Genomic DNA, 24946 nt, shown 5'->3' on the forward strand with positions numbered 1-24946 from the left:
GAAAAAAGAGATTACTGGAGATTAATTAAAGCTATGGGAAGATGGAGCTTTGGGGGTTCCTTTTCAGTAGACATTGGAACCACTCAAGTCAGAATGCTCAGAACAAATGAGAAAGAAAACGTGTTACCATTTTAATTATTATTGGCCTGTTTAACGTGGGATTTCTTGAATAACCACGTCCTTGAATAAACATTTCTTAACTGAAATGACACAATTTTGTAGTCAGTGATCCATGACTTTAAGTATTTGGAAGGGCTATTGATTCACTGAACTGGAAGAAATTAAAGATGTTGAGGCATATTTTCAAAAGTAGAATTGCACGTAGTATAAATTATATTTGATCATGTATATTTTATTTACCATTTAAATCATAAAAAAGCTAGGCACATGTAATACAGCATTCAATTTATCTGTAACAGCTTTAACTAAACATTGGTGTTATGTTTAAATTAGCTCTGTGTAGTACCACGACAGCTGCCAGCACCTGCAGCACCTCCTCTTGTTCCTGTGGCGTGGTCCCCTGCATGTACCTATTCCTGTTTGTGGTAGTCACTCTCTAGGTAAATTGTCCATAAGGCCAGTGATTCCATCAGCAAATTATCCAGAAAATGCCGTCAGTGCGCATGGTGACACTTGTGCCACTGGTGGTTCAGTTGCCATTCCAGTGGGATAATTAAATTGGCAGGTTCCTCTTGTGCCCAGCGTTGTCATCTCCCTTCCTTTGGCTCCTCAGCTTAGACCTTCTCCTTTTCTCTGTCCTCCTGACTGAGTATCAAATGCATTATTGATTGCTCCTCTCCCACCCTGCTCACTTTCACTCCCCCAGCCCTTTTTTTTATGTTGTTTTTGATTGGCAGTATCATCCCGACAAACAGGAGGCAGATGTGCCAGCAGGAGAAGTGGAGGAGCGCGTGCAGCGGTTCATCGAAATTGATCAAGCGTGGAAAATTCTAGGGAACGAGGAGACAAAAAAAGAGTATGACCTGCAGCAGCGTGGTAGGTTCCTGCCAAGGAGTGCTGGAGTGGCAGCAGCTCTTTAAATAAGCAGGGGCTGGGAGTGGTAGTTAGATGGTATTTTAAAATGCTGTTTAGTGCTGAACCGAATGTTTCTTTTGCTCTTGTCCTACTTTCAAACATGGATCCATTATTTATAGCTTGAGCTACACATACATTAGCTGCTGAAAACACGGAATTGCTTCCAACAAAACGTTAGGGGGCATTATTCCTGATAGTTTGAATTGTTATGAAATTTATACTAATTGTAGACCTTACCTCCTTTTATTTTATGAAGGTAGCTTCATTAATTGTTCCTAATTTTAAGTGTTATGCTCCGTTTTGTTGCAGTGTTTTAGATGTAAGTATTAATCCATCTACACCTAGTGTTCTTTGTGTACGGATTTATAACCAGAATCATTAGGACACATTCTTTTCCATTGTGGGTGTTAGGTAGCGTTCATAATTCATCCATAGTCTAAACTAACCTTTCTAAAGCGGATCTGTAAATAATATTTCAATGTAACATATTAACTGGGCAGCTCTAGCACGCATTCCTTTTTATAGTTCTCAGAAAATAGCTTCTTAAAACAGTGACAGGCTGTTGTGAGAAAGAAAGGGGGGAAATGTAGGTCAGGTCTGTCACACATGGGCTACCATTACATGAAGTGATAGGCTGTCTTTCTGCTCTGGCCTCAGGATAGGAGTCCCTCAGCCTTCCATTAGAACCTTCAATAAATGTATATCCACCCTACATGTTAATGGGGGGAGTCAATAATAGTGGCTTGCCCGTGGGGAGAACACTCGGTCGCACTCTGCAGTAACACACTCGGGCCCGGCATTGACGTGGAGCCACCACCACTGCGGAATGTGCTGATAAAAGCCCGCTGTCTGTGCAGCTTGTTATTGAATTCCCTGCCATTGTGCATTGGCACACCATCAGACCTTTCTCCCTTGTGCTGATTTTTAACTCCCCTGCCACCGCCGGTGCCACAACTTGGAGAGACAAAGGCGTAGTCACTGTGGCGCACAGCCATCACTGCGGGATAAAGAGGGTGACGGAGAACTGGAGATACACAGGGTGAATTCTCCAGTTAAATAACCTTGCATTTCAGACTTTGTGTGGCTTTGGGAACAGAGCGGGGAGGGGTGAAAACAGAGTTGTTGAATAAATATTTTAGAAGAATGGAAAAAATTGCATCTTGTTCTATTTGTGATGTAAACAATATTAAGATCAGACTTAAATGAATTTTTCATCTCAAAGGTATTTTTTAAATGCCTGAAGGTAATGTCAGAACAGGAATTTCTGCTGCCCAGCGCTCTCCATGCTATTGTACTCTTACCATGGTTATATTGGCTATGCCTTCTCTTTTCACAAATTGCACATGCAGAGGAGAAAGGAAATACTAGAGATTAAGTTTGGAATCTTTTCAGTGTTTGGTGAGTTTTACCTAAAGCCTAAATTCAGACTATGAAGTTCCATTTTGCCTGGGTCAGGTTAGTCTGCTGGAGTAGAGAGCTACATCAAGATTTTGTTTTCCCTTGGGATTTAAGGACATTGCTATAGATTAGTTTTGACTGTAATTTGAAGATTATCTGTATTTTTTGAGATTCTTTTGCATCCAGATGAGTTCTTCGAAAAGCTATCCCAAGATTCTGTATAAAAGACTTGGTAAATGGAGTGATCAGATTGTACCTCTGTTTAGGCAGGTGTTTGGTAATGGGATGGTGATGGGACATTCTGTTTTAGCAAAGAGGGTGCCATTCCCAGGGCCCCTGTGTTTCAGACTGAGCCACACCTAACACACATGTGCTGTGCTGCTGCATTCTTTCCAGCATGTTCCCTGGCAGCAGAATGATGGGGAAATAAATTCTAGTTCTTTGAATGCCTGTCAAGCTGCTTCTGAAGTCATGATTCTAGACAAATTCGTAGACACTGCCATAAAAGCTCACAGAAACAAAGGAATTGAGACAGCAGCTAAGGGGAATAGTGATGAGAGAGATAATACAGCAAGTTAGTAAGATGCAAAGGAAAGCCAGGAAGCAGGATCTGAAGGATGCCTCTGTGTGTGTGTGTGGCTGCCCATCAGCAGGAAGCCCTTTGCGCTGCAGTCTTTTCCCCATTTCACAGATTGTTTATTTGTATGTACCTTCTTGTGTTACACTAACTAAATCTTAATTGCTTGGCTCAGAAATTCAGTAGCCAGAGAAGTTCCAAGGAGATGAAATGCTGTGGGGCTCTATGGTTTTAATTTTATTTTTGTTTGAATTGTTGAGAATAACAAGTGAATGTGCTTTTATATCTTAATACTGCTTTTCTCTGAAGGTTTCCCAATAATTTTCTAAATTTTTTGTGCCTTCAGGCCGTAGCATTAAAAGGGAAGGGACGAACCACAAACTGTTCAGAGGTTAGGCTCAAATACTTATCCAACTTCTTCTGATCTGGAAATCTTATAAGAACTGCCTTTTTGTATGCTTTCTGAATTTTTTTCCAGTTCATTGTTTTGTCATATAAGAATACCTTTCTATGATGGTGAATCTTTTGCTTACAGTCCCTGAGAAAAATTTGAGGGATGGAAAAAAAACCTGCATAACAATTTACTTATGAAGAATGGACTTGGGTTGTTGGGGTGTTTTTTTTGTCAATAGATTTTCTTCTTAGACTTTTCGTTCTTTGATACCTCATTTTAAAAATATGAATATGCAGTTAAAATCAAGCTTGACTCTAATTATTACCAAGAGTTTTTAGCATGGGTAAAACCTGTTTCACATTTTTCACATTAGAGATCATCTGAACCCTGAAAGTTCATGCTTTCGTGACACAGCTGGAAAGAAGAAAACTTTCTCACTGAATCAGAGAATCACACAGGCTAGAAGAGACCTTCACAGGCCAGCCAGATCAGTCTCCTACCTAAAGCCAGTCCTCATGATCAGTTGCTCAGCCCTTCTCCAGTCTAGCTTTAGCACTTCCAAGGATGGAGATTCTCGAGCTGCTCTGCGCAGCAGTTCCCGTGTTCAAACACCTCATGGTAGAAAAACCAACCGAACGAACAAAGACCAAACCCCAAATCAACCCAAACATGTCTTGCTTCTCTCAAGTCGTATAGAAGGACTTCACAACTTGTGCCTTTCACTTCTCTTCCCTTCTGTGTGCACCTCTGAGAAGTCTCTCTGCACCCTCCTTGCCCCTGACCACTGGCAATCCAGTGGACTTGCTCCTGTAAGTCAGGGCTTTGCACTGGGAGCACCGAAAATGGATGCAGGATTTTGGGTGCAATTTCCATAGTGCCGAGTAGAGAGTTGAAACAATCCCTGTGTTGAGCTGCTGGCCGTGCTGTTGCTGCCACAGCCCAATGTGGGGCTGGCCTTGGCCACAGGAGTGCCCTGTGCTGACTGGTGTGGAGCCCTTTGTCCGTCAGGTCCCTCTGGTCCTTGTGTGGGGAACTGCTTTCCAGCCAGATGGCTCCCAGCCTGTGCTGGTGCATTGGGTTATTCCATCCCAAAAGCAGCACTTCTTGGTTGAACTCTTTGATGTCTCTGCCAGCCCATCTCTATATCCTATCCAGGTCCCTTGGAATAGCAGACTAGCCCCTGCAACGTTTCTGCATTTTTGTTGATATATACAAGGGAACTGTATCTAAACAATCACGTTACCAAGGTAATAGTATGAATTCATTTTTTTGTCTTAATTATTGATCGATTTTATGTTCTAATTATTAATGGTTGATAAGCAGAAAGGTCACAAAATTAAATCAGTAAATTGATGCCTTGGAATAATTTCTGGTGATAAATGTAGCAGATAATTCAAAGCTAGTAATGGAATCGACACTAAAACCAATTGCTTTGTATATGATTTTGGGTGGCAGATTTAAGCATCTAGGGGTTCTTTTCCACGTGTGGCTCTAGTGAGGTTCAATCAAGGATGGTCTGTTTCCACATGAGGATGGACACAGATGTCCATAACTCATAGAAACACTGAACGGTTTGGGTTGGAAAATACCTTAAAGACCATCCTGTTCCAGCCTCTCCATCATGGGCAGGGATACCTTCTACAGGACCAGGTTGCTCAGAGCCCCATCCAACCTGGCCTTGGGCACTTCAGGGATGGAGCATCCACAGCTTCTCTGGGCAGCCTGTGCCAGAGCCTCACCACCCTCACAGCCAGATATTTTTTCCCCACTATCTAATGAAAAACCTGCTGTCTTTCAATTTGAATCCATTCTTTCTTCTCCTGTCACTATGTGCCCTGGTAAAAACTCCCTCTCCATCTTTCTTGTAGCCTCCAAGGGTTTATAGGGTGGGGGGAGGAGTTTTCACATCTTGGCACACACCTCCTTTATATTTTCAATTTTTAAATTACACTTTTAGAAAAATACTGTAGAAGCAATTTTCCTATGGGAGTAACATTCCAGCGTAATTTCTGTTTTGTTCTTGTGTCAGTTCTTTTAGGCATGAGGAATTCCAGCCTCTGACTGGAATTGCCAGTGTTCCGGCTTGTGCCTCTGAGAACAGCTCTGGTTCCATACTCTTTGTTCCTCTCCGTCAGGCAGTGAGGCACAACAAAAAATTGTACTTAGCCTAAACCAGCTCATTTTGTAATATCCGGTCACTAAGGCAGGCTTTGCTGACAACAGCAGTGGTTTTGCAGTGTGCCAGGTTGTGCTCTGTACATGACAGAAGTGAACATTCCTTCTCCAGCCATGGATTTGTGGCTCTAGCCCCTCAGCTGGAGCACAGGCCTTTGAACTCTCTGGAGTTAAAGCTCATCTGCAACAAGTGGAGCAGCAGGATTGTTTTGGTATTTTTGTAACAAACATCTCTCTGTTATTCTTAACACGTAACTTTGTTAAAATTTCAAATTAAAGTGGGATTGTTTTAAATTAATTGAAAAGACTCAAATTTAAGTAATTTGTTAAAACTGAAAAGCCTTAACTTGTGAAAACATCCAGTGAGTACTGTGGTGATTTTTATGCAGAGTGGGCACTGTGAAGAGTATTTGACTGACAGTACATATCTTGAAGTTTAATTGTGCTTGGTTGGAAAAAAATTTAATCCTAAGTATGTATGCCTGATAAAGAGCTAGAAAAATCTTTCAAGTATTATGACCATTTTTACAATAACCATAAACTGTTAAAAGGGTTGAATTTCCATTTACTGCTTGCAACCCTTTCCCTAAAACTCAGCCTTAAATAGCCCAAGAAATATTTATTGTATCTCCAAGTGAAACTTGAATACCTTTCCTCTTTTACAATTTCTGAATGACCCAGCAAGGGCTCCAGTAAAGCTTTACTGAACCAAGCTGCTAATAGTTATTTAATGTTGTTCTGTAGCCTGAAAGAATCTCAGTAGATTTTTCCTTTTAATCTCTTTGAACTGCAGGCTCATAAACCTCTCTGATGAGCCTGCCAGTGTTTTCTTAGATCCTGCATTTGAGACAATGGAGCTGCAGAATCCTTTCACCTCTTGTTGTCATACAAATCCACTAGATGGTAAAGCCAGGCAGGCTGTGCTGCTGGCGAATTAAAATTTGTTTCACGAGTTCTGGTGGACGATCAGGTCCACCCATCTCCCCCTGTACGTTCAGGGTGCGTTTCAGAAATGACAGCTCTGTACGCAGAGTTTTACAGCCTGAGCAGACATCACATGAAAGGCCACCACGTAACTCAGCTCTGGTAAATTCCCACTCTCCATGGGCCTGGGAGTGAAAATGGGACACCAGTTCACTTCAGACAAGCACCAACGAGGAGCTGTGGTTGTAATAACAATGATGCAGCTGAAATAAGAAAGGGCACAAGCAATATGAATCTCTGTGGGAGCCGTTAGTTTGGATGTTCTGCTTGCAAACTCAGACTGGGCCGTGCCTCTCTTCTTAGAGTAAGTGGCTACCTCTGTTTCTGCTGTCTCAAGGTGTATTAGGCTGGGTAAGGTATTTAGTAGGAGACCTAGAAAATAAAAAAGCTTTGTTCATCTCTGGAAAATGTTCCTCGTGCTTGAACCAGACAGGCAAATAAATGGCAGTGTGCAGAACTGCCTGACAAGAGCTGTTACTGGATTATGTGCAAAATCAAGCGTACTAATAGAAAATTTTTATTTTTTGAGATAACCAGATTTCAGACTTCATAGAATCACATAGTATATGCTGAGCTGGAAGGGGCTTAGAGGATCACTGATGGCCCTGCAACAGGGCACCCCAAGAATCACACCATGTGCCTGAGAGCACTGTCCAAGCACTTCTTGAGCTCTGCCAGGCTTGCTGCTGTGACCGCTTCCCTGAGGAGCCTGTTCCAGTGCCCAGCCACCCTCTGGGTGAAGAATGTTTTCCTGATATCCAGCTTAAACCTCCCCTGACTCAGTTTCAGGCCTTGAGTCCTGTCACTGTCACCAGAGAGCAGAGATCAGTGCCTGCCGCTCCTCTTCCTCTCATGAGGAATTTGTAACTGCAGTGAGGTCTGCTCTCAGTCTCCTCTTCTCCAGGCTGAACAGACCCAGTGCCCTCAACCACTCCTTACACGGCTTCCTCTCAAGGGCCTTCACCTTCCTCATGGCCTCCTTTGGATGTTCTCTAATGGCCTAAAGTCTTTCTAATATTGTGGTGCCCAAAACTGCCCCCAGGACTTGAGGTGAGGCCACCCCAGCTCAGAGCTGAGTGGGACAATCCCCTCCCTTGCGCAGTGATGCTGTACCTGATCTTTCAGGATCTGAGCATCAGATGAATAACAGTCTCTGTTCAGCCTGAGAATTTTGAGAAGGATTAATTCTACCCATTGGTTGGGATTTTTTTTTTTTTTTTTAATTTTCAAAATTACAATTGCAGGGGTGAATTAGAAAAGCTTTATTGAAATTCTGTTCCCTGGGCTTCACGTTATACCATGTTTGGAATAGAAGAGAGAGCAGACTTTTAGCTGCTTTTTCATTACTTTAATGGTTGGACTCACTGATCTTAAAGGTGTTTTCCAGCATAAATGATGCTGTGGTTCTACGATTCACAGTTACTTTACTTGAAGTATGGTCACCTCATGAATTCGCATCGTACCAGTTCTCTTCAAGTGGCTCATGGCCCATCTGCCCTTTTTGTACTTTCTAGCAGCGAGGCATGACCCAGGCCTCCACCACCAATCCTATAAAAGTTGTTCTGAGAGAAATCCTGCTTCATTAATTCCAAACAGGAAACTCTAGAAGTTTTCTAACTCAATTTTTTGTTACCTGTAGATGCGAATCTTTTCATTCTACAAACTGAGACCCTTTCCCTTTGTGAAAATTGGGAATTTTTCTTCCCAGTATTAAAAATAAGCATGTGAAATAGGAAGCATTTCCCATTTTCATACTGTTCTCACAGTTACGGTACTCTTACTTGATCACAGTGGTGAGCCAGATAGGTAGACAAATCGATTTTGAGCTCTGGTTTTTTTTTTATTTCCTTCCTCAGAGAAGAGGAAGATTCTGCTTCAAGCAAGGCCTGCTGGAGGAAAGGCCTCTGGCTGGTTTTGTGGGTGCTTTCAGGACATTTATCATTCCAGTCCTCACCATTTGTAGCTTATACCAAGCAAACTCCCAGTAACATTGGTGTTATTTGGGATGAGATGAGGCCATCTAATCCTTTGTTGTATTTTGACACTTCACACAGTTAACTAATGTTCTGATCAGGTGCAAGGAAAATGCTGTTACTCCATGTAGCTGGTGTGTTTTCCCCTTTTCTTTCATCATTACACTCCTGCTGATTTTTCCCTTTTCTTTTGAGAGTAATAAAGCACTGGGTCTGAGCGGGTTAATTTTCTTTTGGCTCTGACCTTTTCATTATCAAATAGGTGTTCAGCAAAGGTAACATCAAAGAGGCTGTACCCATCCCGTGATTATTTCAAGCATGTCCCACTTAATTGCTTTCATTAGAACTAATTTAGATGAGGCTCATTCCAAGGCATATATAATGTACATTTCAGTTGAAGATAGAACAGTGAGTTGCAAAAGAAAGACTGGGATTTAAAACTTGGTGGTTGGATTATGGTGATAAAGAAGGGAATTCTCCATTTCCTGATCAGACAAAGGTTGGAGAGGGGTGGTTTTTCGGGGTTGCTACTGGAGAGCAGGATGCAAAGTACCTCAGTTCTGCTTTTCAGGCCAGAGCAAAGAAGTTACATGGAGGTTACACAGAAGAAGCTGAGAACCACTTAGAATGTAGTGATTAAGTAGGGCAATCTCTTGGGAAATAAAACAACATAATCTGACTTTTCCAGCACGTGCTCAATAAGCAGTTCTGGAATAAGACATTATTTCACTGCCAGCTTTTCAAAGAAAGCTGTAGAAAACCCTCCATGCTCTCAAAAGTTACTAAACTATAAACAGACTTAAAAATTCACCACTCCAAGAGGGGGAACACTTCTCTCCTCAAGAACAACCTAATTTAAATTGTATGTAGGCACTGAGCTCCTGAGTCTTGCCAAAGCCAAGGCATCTCTTTGTGTATGTTCTCTAGTTCAGCTTTTGGACATTTATTTTTCTTCAAAATACAGCATTTGGGGAGTTGGAGCTTTCAGGGGACAGGCAGCAGCTGGGAGGTTTTGCGTCATTAAGTTATAAGGAGTTTATGTCTTTTTTTCACTTTTTAGATACAACTTTTTATGGCTTCACTTGTAACTTTGATGACAAGCTCTCACATTATTAAGCTAAAGAAGTTGGTGTAAACTTTGTACATCAAATCTGAGTTGCTGATAAACTGAAAAAAACACCGATTTGTAGTGAACACTTTGCATTTGATGCTCTCAGTTGTGTTGTACACTTTTCACTTCATGCTGTACTCAAGATTGGAAGAGTCTAGGGGCTCAAATGGCAGCGGATCTCTCAGGTACAGGCCAGAACTTGACTGACTTTCTGTGCTCAGAGACTCTTTATCATAAAAGAGCACTTGGTCTGGTCTTCCCTACAAGTGTTTTGCATTTATTTCTTTGTGTTCTCACACACAACATTCCCTTGGTGCTGACTGGAAGGTTTTTCTTTGGCTTCTCCTTTCTAAGGAGGAATGGGTTGCCTGAGAGATACTGAGGAGAGATACTGAGAAGTCTCCAGTTGTGGAGATATTTAAAATCTGCCTGGACATGGCCCATCCTGGTCAGCTTGCTCAGCTGCCCTGCAGGTGCAGGAGGCTTTGATAGGTGATCTTAAGTGTCCCTTTGGACCTCAGCTGTCCCACAAATCTGGGAAAAGTACAGGTTAGCAGACCTTCACCATTTCAGTGAGTGAAATGTGGACTCGTGGAGCTGGAGTTACAGACAGGTTTTAAAAGACATCTACATCGAAACAGAAGTTTGCCCCTGATTTCACTGAAGTGGTTTGTGCAAAAGCACTGGTTTCAGGGTCTTAATTCAGTAATACATTGTCACCATTCATTTCTCCTGGCTACAAAAGGACATTTTCCAGCTTATCCAGATATATGGAAACTAAAATTTTAGAGAACTGCATTTTGAACTGATACAGTTGTCTAGGCAGGACTCTCTAGTAGGGACCAGATTGACGGCTAGGTATATAAAACTATTAATTTATCAAAAAAGACTGAGCATCTGTCATGTTTGCTTTATAGAAGATAACCTGACAAAAGAATGGCCACTTCATGCACAGATTTATCTGGAGGACATGTCCTGGAATGAAGGTATGAGTACCTTGCTGCTGCTTCCTAATGCTTTTCATTGTCCCTGTTAATTTTTTTCTGCATCTTGCACCATTGTTGGCTTACTTTAAGTACTGGTTTTTTCTGTATTTCTTGGGACAAAGCTGTTTTGCTCTCTGAGATTACCTGGATTAGAATTTAACTTTCTGTTACATTTATTTTCCATTCTACTTACATCACTACTCCCCACCCTCACTTGCAGTACCACTTTTCACCCAGCTCTCCTCTTGTATAATTGAGAGTATATAGATTTTTCCCATCTCTCTTGTGCATCTTCTTGCTCTTCCCATGATGGTAGAATGCCTGTGTTTCTTTTTTCATCTGCCACTGTCCCTCCTGTCTATTGCTCTGGATTTTCTTGTTTAATTGCTTTTAGAATAAACAGCTGATTTTTATTTTTTTACTTTCTTTAAGTTGTGAGGGGGAAAATCCTACTTCTGTTTTAGTTCCTGGTTTAGCAGCCTGTTTTGGAAGAATCCTTGATCTGTCACACGTATGACTAACACCACTTAGTTTTTTCTTCAGTATCATCCGTTTCATAAGCGTGCACCTTGTTATTACTGGGGTTTTGTTTTTTTTGAAGAGACTCCACTGGCCCTGGTTGTTCAGTGTAAGAATCCCTCAATCACCAAAGCATTTTGAGATTACTTTTTGAGCTACAAATGGTAGTACAGATACTGATATTTACAACCCAGCAGTGGGAGGTTATTTGTTACTAAGAGCAGCTTTGTGAAGAACATTCCAAATAAATTCTTGATTCTTCTCCAGCACTAAAGGCGTTTTTGTTTTCTTTTTTGTTAGATGAACAGCTCTACACTCTGTCCTGTCGATGTGGTGGGAATTACAGCATCTCCAAGAGTGAAACCAAAGATGTAACTTTGGTTTGTTGTGACACATGTTCACTCGTTATCGAGATTCTGCAATGATTGTTTCAGTGAAGTACATTGAGAGTTACAAACTTTTCAAGAGATTGGACAAACAAGGGACAACATCTGCTAAAGAAGTGTATGTTAAAGAAAAGGGAGACACTACAAGAACAAGTTCATTCAGGCTTAAAAATGACAAGTGCCCCTTTGCTCATACAGCTGTGTAGACATGAGGTTCAGACTTTCCTTCTGCAGCTGAAGAGCTCATAATTAAACACCTCCAACCCAGAACATGAGTTCTGTACAACTGGAATGTATCTCCTGATCTAAAGGTTTCTTCCCCAGCAAACAATGGAGTGGCTTCTTTCAATTTCACTCTGAAGCAGCTCTACCTTGAGCCCTACCTCTTAGGTTAAATCCTTTTAACAGCTCAGATGACAAAATTCAATCAGGAGGCGCAGATGTGAGAATGCTTTGAAGATAATGAAGAGCAAGGTTCAGCAGTGGGAAACAGGAACATTTGCTGTTTATAAGCTAAATATTTAAGTCCATGAAATCCTCTCAAAGACTGGAGACAAGAAGGAGGAGGCAGAGGCTGGTAGCTGGAGGCAGCTGGGTGTCCCAGTGCTTAAGGAGCAAGGCTGGTGGCTGTGCCCTGCCCTGTGACAGTGACATCACCTGGGCAGCCTGGAGCAGGAGCACACATTGAGCTGGGTTCTCCATCATCGGAGCAAACGGAGTCATCATTCCTGAGAGGAAAGCTAACGAGGGAGCTGTGCTCTGACGCCACAGGTCAGTCAGAGAGAAACTCCACAGCACTCCTGGGAGTGACCAGCAGATCTGGAACCCTGCTGGTTCAGTATTCCTCCTGCTGATGTAGGGAGAGCCAGGAGATGGCTCCGGCTGTGTGACAGCAGAGTAAGTGCACTGTGCCTTTTCCATCCTTCTGAACACTCAGTGCTAACCTTGGCTTGGAACAAAACCCCAGAACTTTCCCATAAATCCAAGCACTCGTTGTGGCTTACCAGAGGAAGCAGAGCAAGAGGCGCATCATTTTTGTTGATGACACAAGTGTATCATTCCCACTCTGAAGTCAAGTGTAATCTCAGAAAGAGACATCTATGTCAAGTAATATTTGTGTTTATTCTAAACAAAAATAGTTCCATTCATTTGAGTAGAAAATACTATGAAAACTGTCAATAGTAACTTAAGTCATTTAATCATCAAGAAATCTGTGGCCATTGGGGCTTGCGCGTAGAAATCCAAAGTCGTTCAGAGGCCATATCTGTAAAATAAAGCACAGTTACAAGAGACTTTAATCACAATTCAAAGTTCAGTATTTTCATTTGTTATTGTAATCATTTCATAAACAGCGTAATTTTTTCTCTCTTTGGTAAAGAACGTTGCTCACTGATGTGTTTCTCTTACTAGAAGTAATAAATACTGTGTATTACAGGAAATCGTTCCATAGTGTGAACTTTACAATTTATACACATGCTTTGCTGTGGAGAGCCTCATGAATTCCATTGTTTATTTCACCCTTGGAAATAAACATGTTCTTAAAGAGTGTCTTTCCAATTCAGTGTTTTCTAGCTTGTAAAGCTCTTCTTGACTTTAAAGACAAGGCATGTGTTTTTTGGTCCATCAAGGAGGAAAAAAGTACCAAGCACAGGACCTCCCTGTGGTGAGGTTTGCATTTTTAAGATGGCCTTTGAACTGCAAATACCAGGCCTTGGAAAAAAAGATCTATTGGCTACAGGTAAACTTAGACAAACAGGAATGAAGGGGTGGAGTGCCTGCCACCATCCGGGGCTCTGGACTGAGAGGCTTCTCTGAGAAGGGGGCAGTTATTTACAAAAGAGCACAACTCATCACCCAGCTCAGGTGTAGAGAATGCTGCTGACCAGTAAACAGATCTTCTCTCCAGAAATTAACTGTGTAGCTGTTCATGTACTGAAGCTCACAGGAGTACTTTGCTCTGCACAATCATTAATTATATGTAGGATGGTCTTGGATGCAACAAAAAAAGTTAATAGGAAAGCAAGGACATTCATTTACTCATTGTCCTTTGTCTCCCTTGAATGTCTGTGTCTGTTGGCAAGATGTCCTTTCAAAGATGGCGCAAGGGGCTCAGCAGGAAGAAGGGAAAGATGATGCTGAGGAGTCAATGCCCTCTGTGGCTCTAATCCCATAAAAATTTCACAGCCCCTGCCCAAGATGAAGCGGCCTAGACAGAGACAGGTAGGGCACTCTCTTGTTCCCAAAGCATCTGTCAGTATTTTGTTTTATCTCACTTATTTTACCTTAGAATTTGGTCTTAAGGTGTAAGAACAGCAACTCTAAGTTCATGGAGCAGCCACAGCACAGAAGGAGCCTTTGCCACTTTCTGTGTGGAGCGAAAGCGTAATTGTCTCATTTAGAAGAGGAAGCACAGGCAAAGGTTCAGTTCTTTCCACCCCTTTGATTTGTCCCCAGCACCGAGGCCGTGACAGAACATGCTGAGGCAGCTGAGGACAGGCATGGCAGGAGCAGCAGCAGCTCACTCCTGGCTGGGGCTGTGCACTGCTCCAGGAGCGTCCAGGCCCTCGCAGCACCGTGCCCCATCACCTCCGTGGGGCCCTCAGGAAGGCAGAAGGATGAGCCATGCTCAAGTTCTGTGCATCAGAAAAAGGCTCTTGTGCAAGATCTTAGAAAATACTTGTGGTTCTGGCATGTGCAGTTAGGGAGGAGCAGGAGGAACAGCTGCTGATAAACAGAGCCACAGAGGTGATGTCTTGTCTCTGTGCTGATCAGCTGGTGAGCTATTTTAAGTTCCACACAAAAATACAGATACAAGCCAACAACAGATGGGTATTTGTGAACTTGGTTAGCAGCAAAGCTGCAGAATTCAAGGCTGTCCAGAGGGCCTGTGCTGGCTGCAGGCTGGGTGTCAAGTCTTTGTTTGGCCTTCAAGGCGAACAGAAGTAAAAGGAAAGAAAAATATCCCATATAACAAATCTAAGCTGATCTCAGTAAAGGCCTGGAGAAGGAAGTTCTTTAGCCCATTCACTGCAGCACAAATCTCATTTCAGGCAACTCAAATCACACCTTTTGCAACTTGACTTTTCAGTGAAAGTAATCAAATTAGCTTTAAATGTTGCTTTGACAGTGTAGTTTGAAATTTGTCACAGTAATCCTAGTGGTAGAGTTAGAATGAAAATGATGTTTTATCTAGTCTGCATGCAGGGAGAACCTGAGAAACAATACTGGTGATTGGAAAGAGATGGAAACCCCTCCTCTGTGAAACAAAGACATGCCACTCTTGTAATTCCCGAGTGCTTTAAAGTTCTGACAGAAGTTGACTGTGACTTGCTCATTCAGACTGGCTCTTCCAATTAGCAGCTCTTTGCCCTCTCTGCTTTGGCCTACATAGATAGATTTGATCTGATGGACGGGGCATAAATGGGGCTAACTAGCTCTTTTGAAGATATACCACAGGTCTAGTTCTGACATGGAGCCTAAATCCAGGGAATGCACAGGGTATCCTACCTAGGACAGGATGAAGCATGAGTTCTGTCAAAGTGGGATTCCCAGTGCCTTTACTGAATTTGCAGCTGCTTTGATTCAGCAGCCCTTTATGGAATGGCCTTGGAGTGGCAGGGGAGATGGTGGCAGGGAGGAAAAGGAGCAGACAGAATCACGTGTTGGTATTTCTGTAAGGGTTAAAAACTGCTGCACCAACACTGACTGAGAACCTTCGGCCTAGACTTCAGATAAACATTCATGTTTTGCCAAGAGCAGGTCGGCTAAACAAATTCAGCCAGCTAGCTAGGTGAGCTAGCCAGTGGCTAAGCTCACTCTCCCCTGTTGAAACCTGACTTCCAAATTATACTTGGGTTTTTTTGTATCCGTTCTTAAAAAGTAACTTAGCACAGAAAGGCGCTGTTACATCGACTTCTCCAAGATCCACCGTGAGATAAAGCCAGAAAAGCTTCCATTCTGAAGGCAGTAAAAACTCCCAGCTGAATGAGAAGCCAAGCTGCAGCAGGCTGCATTAGAAGCACAGAGGTTTCCTGGCCAGTGGTCAGTGGTCAGCCGTGCAGTCTGCCTTCCACTGCAGCATGCAGCAGCCACACACAGGACCAACATCACTCTATGCCCATGTGACTTACCATAACCCAACTATAAACACTCCGCTGAAGAACAAATTAATTTTTGCTTTTGTTAGGCACCAGATACTTAAATCTCATGAAAACTTGAATAATCACCACTCTATGCCACTGTCATTAAACAACTGCTGCAAATCTGGTTCAATTATTTTGAGTAAGTATCAAGTGATCGTATAATATCTTTTTTAACAGACAATGCTCTGGAGTCCTGAAGTAGTGCTTCAATATGAACTATCTGTGTGTCACTTCCACTCATTTTACAGAGTTTACTGAGGGTTCAGTCCTGTCAGTCACTTCATTAAGATCTTTCAAACACCTTCCTTATTGAGGCACAAGCTGGACACAAAATCTATTGCTGTGGAGAGATCCTGTGACTAATTCTGGCTGTGCATACACACGGGTTCTTGATATATCCAGTATTTGCTAGCAGTCCCCTTAAAGAAGAAAACAGCAGCTTTTCTATACCCGTGCATCAGATTGGAGAAATGCTTTTTTCAGTTGCATTATTACTGCCACATTTTTATTTAGAGGAGTGTCAGCAGCTTAGCATCCTTTGTCTCTTAGCAGTCAATAATCCAAGCTAAAACTTGGGTCATAAAAATAGCCCTGTTGGGAATCAGCATTTTCCCCTCTGGTGTCCAGGGTCAGGCAGACAGCAGGAGAAGGGGCAGAGCCCTGAGTGAACACCGGGGAAGAACTCAGAGCAAATGCGAGCCAGGAGGAACAGAGGTCACCCAAAATTTGCCAGTAGGGCTGAGGGGACCATGTTGTCTGAGGTTTAGAAAGCAATTACTGATTATGCTCAATAGCTGCAAGGGGTTTTGTTTCGTTTTTTAAGTCCTAAACTGTGTTCATAAATACTGTAAATTAAGGATATAAGGCTTTGTTAATTGGAAAGATCTCATCTTCCCTGTGTAATACAGGTGTGCTAAATTATGCGTTTGTGGATGTGTTGAAATATATGGAGAAAACCTTTTATTGTTCTGAATGCACAACTTTAAATCCAGCTTTCTAAAAGCAGGTGCATAAGCGTGTAATACATGCTCCCCTGTTTCTTAGATTAAACTTTTTATGGAGAGGAAATTGTGTTACGTTTCTTCTTTTTGGTAAAAGTAAATTAGTAATGCAGATTGTATGTAAAAATAGTTTTGTGTGCAATAAAGTTGTAGAATTGTTGAAGCAGAATACGAAGGAACCGTGATGGTTTACACAGTACAATATTTATTCACAGCATTTTTTAGTTTAAAAAACAGCATGGCCAGGCTACATGTCCAAAGTATGTGTGCAAGTCCTGGAAAGAGATTATTTTCCTCCATTTTGCTTTTTGGACCACAGAGCTGCAACAGTGAAAAGCCATTTTTGCAGAGAGGTGAGAATCGAAGTAAGGATGGAATGTACATCTGTGCAGTAGGGTTTATGTGTGTACATTTGTCGTTTTATCATGTTTGGATTTGCTTGCAAAATAATTCGCTCCATTTTCATAGCAGTGACTGCTCAGTGCTGCTCCAAAGTCCTCCCTCCAAAAACCCTGTCATTGTTGATTTATCCTTTTACAGCAGGTGGTGGAGTGGTCATGCTTTCCTTTACATTTGCTTTGGCCAGACAGTTGGGGAGGCAAGTTTCAATGCCTAACACAACACGTTAAAAATGTATTAACGCAACTATTTTTAGATAGTATAAACTGACATACCTTAAGCCAAATGCGTCCTCTTATCAGCCCATAAGGAACAGGTCCGTAGTACCTGGAATCTGTAGAATTCCTGAGATTATCACCTTCTAACCAAACATGTCCTTTAGGGACCTATGGTTAAACAAGATTGGAATGTAAAAGAAACCAGAACAGAAATGGTGTTAAGCACAGTTTGCCTTACAGTGTTTTTCCTGATTTCTGTGCTCTCTATTTCAGGACTCTGTAATGAACTAAATTTTATTGAGTCTAGTAAGACCCACTGCCAGATTTAGAGGGATGAGAAGGAGGGCTCCAAAGTATCTGTTCTATCATGTGCTCAAAAACCAATGGTTTGCAACAAAAAATCCAAAATGAAGATGTAAGAGGTTAGACCAATGTGACAGGGTCATTAATTTAATAGACTTCAAAAGAGGTCATTAGGATGTTGACTGAAAATCTGCCCTCCTGTCGCAGTAACAGCATGAACAGGGCAGCCACACACTCATCAACATCCTGGGGCCAGCACCAAGGCTAGACCTGTTAGTAGATTCATGATGAACTAACTGGTAATTGATTGTGACATCAATTACGAATAATCTCATCATTTTATCGGAGTAGGCTTGTCAAAGTTCTAATTAAGATCACAGTTCATTCTATGTGCAGGCAGAATCCACAACACATTATATTGCAATAATGATGATCACAAAACAGCAAATCCCTTTTTATAATTTGAAAATTAATGATGGTGACCTTATACTATATGACAAAGACCTTTCATTGCCCATATATATTATGCATTAACTATATTACATACCACAGATTCATGGCATTCACTGGCTGACTCAATGACAAAATGAGAAATAGCAACATAGCTGTAATTGTTACCTAAATGAGAGTATGAAGCTTTCATATGTGAAAAAGTTGCTCCTACAAGTCTTAAACTAAGATATCTGCTTGGAACATACAATACTGTTTTGTAATGTTTTCTAAAAATAGTTCAGATACAATGACTCTTGTTATTGAAATAACCTCCTTCAAGTTACCAAATAAAATACTTAATAATTACATTTCTAACTGGGTTTTGTTTCTAAAATTTTAAACCAGGCTGAAAATTTAAATGAAACAACATACTCTCATCCTAGAGAATATTTGAGATGGACTTTAAACTAACATAACATTTTTCCAAATCCAATTATGTACTTGAAACATTGCTACAATTCGGAGGAAAACTGAAACTAACTAAATAAACAAACTATTTCAAATTAAACTCAAAGTAGGAGCAGCATGAATGTTTTAGAATTGAGCCATGCAGACTCTAAACACAATAGTCCACATAAGAGAGAGTCCATGGGTACCAGATTAAACAAAGTGAAATGCCACTCTAGAGTAAAGGCTGGTTGTAAACCAGCAAGAACAAATCCAGGTCCCCGCTGGAGGAAACTGCAATTGGCCAGGTAACACTCCCTGGTCTTTAATTTGAGACTCTTGCTCAGCCATGCTCCCAGGTGCCTGTCACTAGTCCAGGATCCAAGGCTGGCACACTGCTGCCAGAGGCCCTTTGCTGAGCCATGGCAAATGTGTCAGCTGTGGATTGAGACACCACAGGTCACCTTTGGCAGTGGCAGAATGAAACACTCACTCCAGAAAGCATCTGTGAGTCTGTCCATCCCTCCCAGCCAGCCCCTGCATTTCTGTGGCACACAGGGAAGGTGCTGTAGGTGTGTCAGAGGGCACAAAGCCTGCCCTCAGCATTTTAGAATCCACACGTGACCAGCAATGTCTAAGCCCTTTCGAAACCCACTGGTACAATCTCCTTCCACGGGCTCTGGTATAAAGGAATGCCACCTCCTTTGTTTTTAACTGACCCACTACATCAGCCAAGCTCCTCTGCTGCTTGTTCTCCCAGTCCTTCCAGACAGGAATTTCCTTTTCAGCTGTCTGTCACCTTTGTTTGGTAGCCTGATCAAATTCCTGGCATATGCATGGAAGGGCCTCCTCTGGGAAGGCCAGCTGGTTCCAGCTAGATGACTTTGGCCCTCCTCCCCAAGCAGCTTTGCAAATGAAAAAAACAACCAGAAGTCAATTTATACATTTTAAAAAGCTTCTATCCAGAGTTGAACAACCTGTGCAGAATATGCATCTTGTGCTTTTGATAGGTCTCTGTTTGAGCATGTGCTGTCACTGCTGTTTTCCTCAAAGATTCCACGGAACACAGCCTGTTTAGGACGTTAGCTGGACATTCGTGTTCACTTAGTTCAGTGGACCCACCCAAAGCAGTCCCAGTGTCCACAGCTTCTCACATGCAAATAACAGCACGAGGCAGCGCCCTGACCTTTCTGGTGCAAACTCCCCTGCCCAGCATCTACTGGAATAACGTGTCAGACATCAAACTGCTGTCACTGTGACAGACTCCCTCAGCAAATACACAAACAGGACAAGCTGGAATTACTAGGAAAGGAAGAATTTTTTTCCTTAAATGTAGAGAGCAAAGCCACACTAGCATTTCTTGCAAGGTGCTCCTGTTTCCCTGCCAGTTCCCCTTGTGCTGTTCTGGTTCCTCACTTCTCCAAGCTCACAGGCAGAATGTGATGCTTATCTTTTACTGTGTAAAATAAAGAACCACTTATAACTCAAGTGTATCCAAAAGCTTTCTAGAATGCTTCCAATATTTGTACAAAGCTCCAAAATCCAAAAAAAAAACAAACAAAAAAAAAAACCCAAAAAAAACCCCACACACAATAAAATAAAATAAAATAAAATAAATTGCTTTTGCCTGCAATGGCATAAAAATACTTCCAGTACTAGGAATAGTTATTTGTCTAGACCAGATGTTCACAGTTTGCATTCCAGGTAGAACATTTGCAGTAAAGTGTCTTCCTATATCCTGAAATTCACCACTTAAGGTAATTTTTGCAGTTCTCCCTGGAAGGTATGACTGGGCCCTACACCTCTGAATTTGGCATTAAGAGTACTGTCACAACATGTGATTCGTCTAGGGATAATGCACTGTAATGCCTTCGTAGGTGTCTGTCCATCATCTAGGCACTTCACTACAACCTAGAATTAGGACAAGCAATAAAAATCACAAGAATTACAGGAAAATGTAAAACGAAACTACAGTGACAGGCCATAATCATTAATTAAAAAAAAAAAAAATGAAAGTAATATAAACCCCTTTGAAATAAAGACCAGTAGCAGAATCCTTCAAGGCTCTATGCACCAAGCCATGCCCACACCACATCACTGATCTCAGTGGGATGACTCACAGGGAATAGTTCCCTTGCAGCATCAGCCTTTGCACAGCCAGGGCTCAATCTGAAACACTGCAAAGCCCTGCAAGCACTCTAGCTGGGAATAATATTCACCAAAGGAAAAAATTAACTGTTAAAAACCTGTATTTTTAGTAAGAATGTATTAATTGCACAGCAGTGTGCTGCTGCTGCCAAAAAACCCAAGGCAAAGGGAAAGTTGTGTGACAAGTCACAGCCTTGCATTTTGGTATCTACAGGCAATGGACCTCTTAGACAAAGCTAGCCATGTCCAAGAAATCCCACTGAAATCACAGTTCCCACTACACAGAGGGACAGTGACTATAAATCCACACTGATGAGGGGTAAAAGCCCTACACATAGGCCAGAACTAAAGATGGGAAAGTCTCACACGCATAGGAGCAGCTGAATTTTCACGGAACAAGTAGGACTCCTGCAGAACCAGCAATTCCTCAGCAGTGCAGGTTGCTGTGAAGCGCTGCCTCTGACTGTCTGCAGGCAAATCCCTCTGCCTCAGCAAGCCCTGTGCCTCGGTTCTGTGCAGATTAGCCGAGGATTTACTTCCAAGGGATGGCAGTTCTCAGGCAGAACCGGTTATCTGCAGTGCAGCTTAAGTGTGTGAGAATTAAAGACACCCATCAGACACGACTCTGCTCCCTCCGCTCCCTGCTCCTTCCCCAGGCTCTAGACCAGAAGAACAAGACTATCCTTGGGAACAACTGAGCTTGAAGCAGTAGTTCATCCTCTTTCACCCCAAATTCCCTGCCACAAATTAGCAAAATATGCAGAGCTGTTGGAATTGACTCAGTGGTGCAGTTAAAAGTGGCAAAACTGAAGTACGGGGCAGGTATTTGATGCAATACTCACCAGCATAAAACAATAATTTACTTAAAGAGGGGGAACCATCAAATAATTATATTCTTTTGGTTTCTTTACGTGATGCATAACTTTTTTCTTTGATTACTCAATTATCTTCACACCCAAGAGATGAGAACCCTGTGCTGCATTAACTGACATATTGGGAAACTAACGTATTGCAAATAAAGCTAACAGACTAAATTATCTGCCTCAAAGATATCCCCAAACCCAACTAAATGAAAACAGGCTTCTGTGGTTTGGGTTTTTTGTTTTGAGAGAGTTTTGCTATTGATTTTAGGGGACTTATAAACCTGAATGTCTTGCAATCTCAAAAAACATCAGCACGTACAATCAGCTGCGAGTAGATGTTTGAACTTTTCTAAGGTCACAGGTATTCACCTCCAGCAATATCAAAGTTTCAAACTTAAGAAGAACTTTAAATCATTCCCATCTTTTCTTTTCAGTTCAGAGGCTTCCTTCTTGAGCTATGATAAGAACTAATCTCAGTGCTGGACAAAAGAATAAAGTCTGCAAGTTCTCATCTCTCCCTACCAAGGTCTATTTAAGTGCCTCCTACTTTGGTACAAGCAACAAATGTAATTGCTTCATGGCCTGCGGGTGTTCATTTAACAAAAGAAGCTTTTGTGAATAAACCACAGGTGTTACCTTTCTTGATTAAAGTGAAATATGATGAAAGATTCTACAATATCAAATGACAAATTTACTAAATACTGATTAAATTGCCTTATTTAAGTAAATTGCATCTAGTTAGGATAAAATATACACCATAGAAATGCAGGAGTTTGTTTTATCGCTCTATACTTAAAGTCTCACATAACTACTCCTTAATCCTTTATTTATTAATTCAGAACCAAGACTGAATAATGCTTAACAAATACTTTTTTTTTTAATGATCCAGCTGTTCCAGGCACTGTTTCTCTAGGTTTATCAAAAATGTTGTTCATATTAAGGCTGCCACCTGCATAAAACTCAACCACATTAATTAGCTCAAGATTTTCAGAATCAGGGTAAGCTTTTATATTTACTTTTTTGTGCTGAAAAAGCTATGAAATGGTAGCAACCACAATGGAACTTAAACAGTATAGCAGATGTTAAATCAACATCTTCTGTGTATCCTTAAGAGGCTGAATTACCTGGAACTTAATATTTCTTAATATAACAGAATGAATTTACCTTAAATTTATAGGCACTTACAAAGAATTTAGCCTTTTCCCTCTACTTGCTGAACAGTTTAAGCTGCTTATGAATAAGACATAATGTACTTGACCTAGTTTGTTTAAATGCACATACTAAAAAGAAGACATTAGGCTGTTGGTCCAGGTTGTTATTAGGGAGGATGACAGTGAAACACTAATGTGTTTTTATACAGAAATCAAATTCATTGTGATTACATATTTATATTATGAATTCATTCTCTGTACTAAGACATTTGTAATTGTAATAGAAGATTTATAAAAAGGTAAGATACGAAGATTTGTCTAAGTTTTGAAATTAAATATTAACCAATATTAAAATCACACACTTATATTAAAATCAGACTTCAGTGTTAACTCACACACCACAGGGGAACTAAGGAATATTAACTTAGGCTTGAATTTCTAAGATATTTTTCTTCACCATGCAAGCACACCAGTTGGGTGTTGTTCTTTAACAAAAACGTGGGTAAACTGTTACAGCGACTTGTCAGAGCACTCATTGGTTATTTCAGTGTTTGGGGTTTAACCACTGCTGCTCCTGATAAACTTGTGTAATGTACGAGCAACTATTGCTGTTCTGAGCTTGACTACCTGGAACTTAAAAAGTTTGATCACTACACTCACGGCTTAATAGAAGAGGTTTTCACATCAGAGATTTCTTTGCCAGTGAAATGAGAAAAATATCTGATTTCTCTCATTATCACTTTTTACCTGTTCCAAAACTTTTCAACTGTGTTAAATAATTCAAACATTTGCATGCATTGTTTACTGCTATAAATATTTAATGCTGAGATCTAGATCATATTGTTAAATACACAGATCTCAATCAGCTGGAAAAGCTATATATCTGATTTCTAAAACTTCTAGTTGCAACCCTAAATTTAAATTATTTGTCATCTTTCCTTTTCTAAAACTATTATGAGTCCAAATTAAAACTAACTCGTTCATGTTCTTAGGCCAAAACTTGCAGACCCAAATCTCCTAGCTACATTTAGGAACCCCTAAACAAAAATTCAGAATATATCTGTGATTCATCAGCCCAGACTCTTACTAGCCTTAGATTTATAGAAGAGGAGTGTTTTAGAAGAAAATATTGATTACAAATCCATCAAAGATTACTTAACAGTTTGCAGACATCTTTCTGACAGCAATAATTAAGAAGGGTTTGATTTTCTTCTCCGGATAACAGATGATGTAACAGGGTCACCCAAAAGGGTAAGTCTGAGAACAAAAAACCCTGTGGGTGCAGACTCCAACTGGAACTTACTAGTTCTAACACGGAACCCATCATCATCACTGTTACCTCCGCTGAGGTGTAGCGACCTGGTTCAGGAACGACACGGCAGCCACAGCCAGGCTGCTCGGTCCATCAGCTCACAGACACCAATGTGGTGGACGGCTAATGGCGTTTATTAACTGGTTACATGGGGTTATAAAACCTCTGTTTGCTACATCACATCCGTCTGCTTACGTTACAGGTTAGGTATTGCTTATCTTATCAAAGACACTGACCAACTAAGAGTTGAGGGAGGGGTTCTGTCTGCCCGTACAGCGCGATATCTTCCGACCGCCTGTCCCTAATCTCCCACATTTCCCCCCCCTCTCATGACTAAATAAAAAAGTATAAAAGTATAAAAGTATAAATGTTATAAAAGTATAAATGTTATAAAAGTATAAATGTTATAAAAGTATAAATGTTATAAAAATACAAAAACTGTTAGAGTTAGTATAATAGGATACAAAAATAATATAAAATGTTAGTAACAAACACACTTCACGATAATTGCATGCGTTCGACAAATAGGATGTCGACTTTGTCTAAACGTCTTCTAACAAACGACACTAACTTGTTCAAAATGCAAGGCCCAAAAATCAATGTCAGGAGTATCATGGTGAGAGGGCCTATTAATGTGGGAACAAGGGTGGCTAGCCATGGGGACTGATTGAACCATGACTCGAACCATCCTTGTTGGGCCTCTCTCTCTCTCTTTCTCTGGGCCAGTCTTCCTCTCAGTTCGGCCATGGAGTCTCGCACGACTCCGGTGTGGTCTGCATAAAAACAGCATTCTTCTCTCAAGGCGGCACACAGGCCTCCTTGCTGCATGAGCAAGAGGTCCAGTCCTCGCCTGTTTTGCAAGACGACTTCTGAAAGCGAGGAGATAGATCTTTCCAGAGAGGAGATGGATTTTTCAATTCTCAGTAAGTCTTCGTCAATTGTCATTTGCAGCTGAGAAAGTCTTTGATGTTGGGTGACGAGAGCTGAAACAC

At 41.3% G+C, this 24946-nt stretch overlaps 2 protein-coding genes across 6 annotated transcripts in view; one reads left to right on the forward strand and one right to left on the reverse strand.

Annotated features, from left to right (window-relative positions):
• DNAJC24 (DnaJ heat shock protein family (Hsp40) member C24) overlaps positions 1-13095 on the forward strand; it is a 35352-nt gene extending 22257 nt beyond the window's left edge. For all 4 annotated transcript variants that reach the window (XM_040067006.2, XM_040067008.2, XM_058420897.1 and 1 more), the window contains exons 3-5: positions 858-996; positions 10565-10633; positions 11453-13095. In XM_040067006.2, coding sequence (XP_039922940.1) covers positions 858-996; positions 10565-10633; positions 11453-11577 — 333 coding nt within the window. In that variant the 3' untranslated portion in view covers positions 11578-13095. The remainder of the gene's footprint in view (positions 1-857; positions 997-10564; positions 10634-11452) is intronic.
• IMMP1L (inner mitochondrial membrane peptidase subunit 1) overlaps positions 12642-24946 on the reverse strand; it is a 34794-nt gene continuing 22489 nt past the window's right edge. For both annotated transcript variants that reach the window (XM_040067004.1, XM_040067005.2), the window contains 2 exons: positions 17356-17466; positions 12642-12802 (listed from right to left, as the gene is read on the reverse strand). In XM_040067004.1, coding sequence (XP_039922938.1) covers positions 12734-12802; positions 17356-17466 — 180 coding nt within the window. In that variant the 3' untranslated portion in view covers positions 12642-12733. The remainder of the gene's footprint in view (positions 12803-17355; positions 17467-24946) is intronic.

The sequence above is a fragment of the Hirundo rustica genome, chromosome 6, assembly GCF_015227805.2.
Source record: "Hirundo rustica isolate bHirRus1 chromosome 6, bHirRus1.pri.v3, whole genome shotgun sequence".
Taxonomy (NCBI): domain Eukaryota; kingdom Metazoa; phylum Chordata; class Aves; order Passeriformes; family Hirundinidae; genus Hirundo; species Hirundo rustica.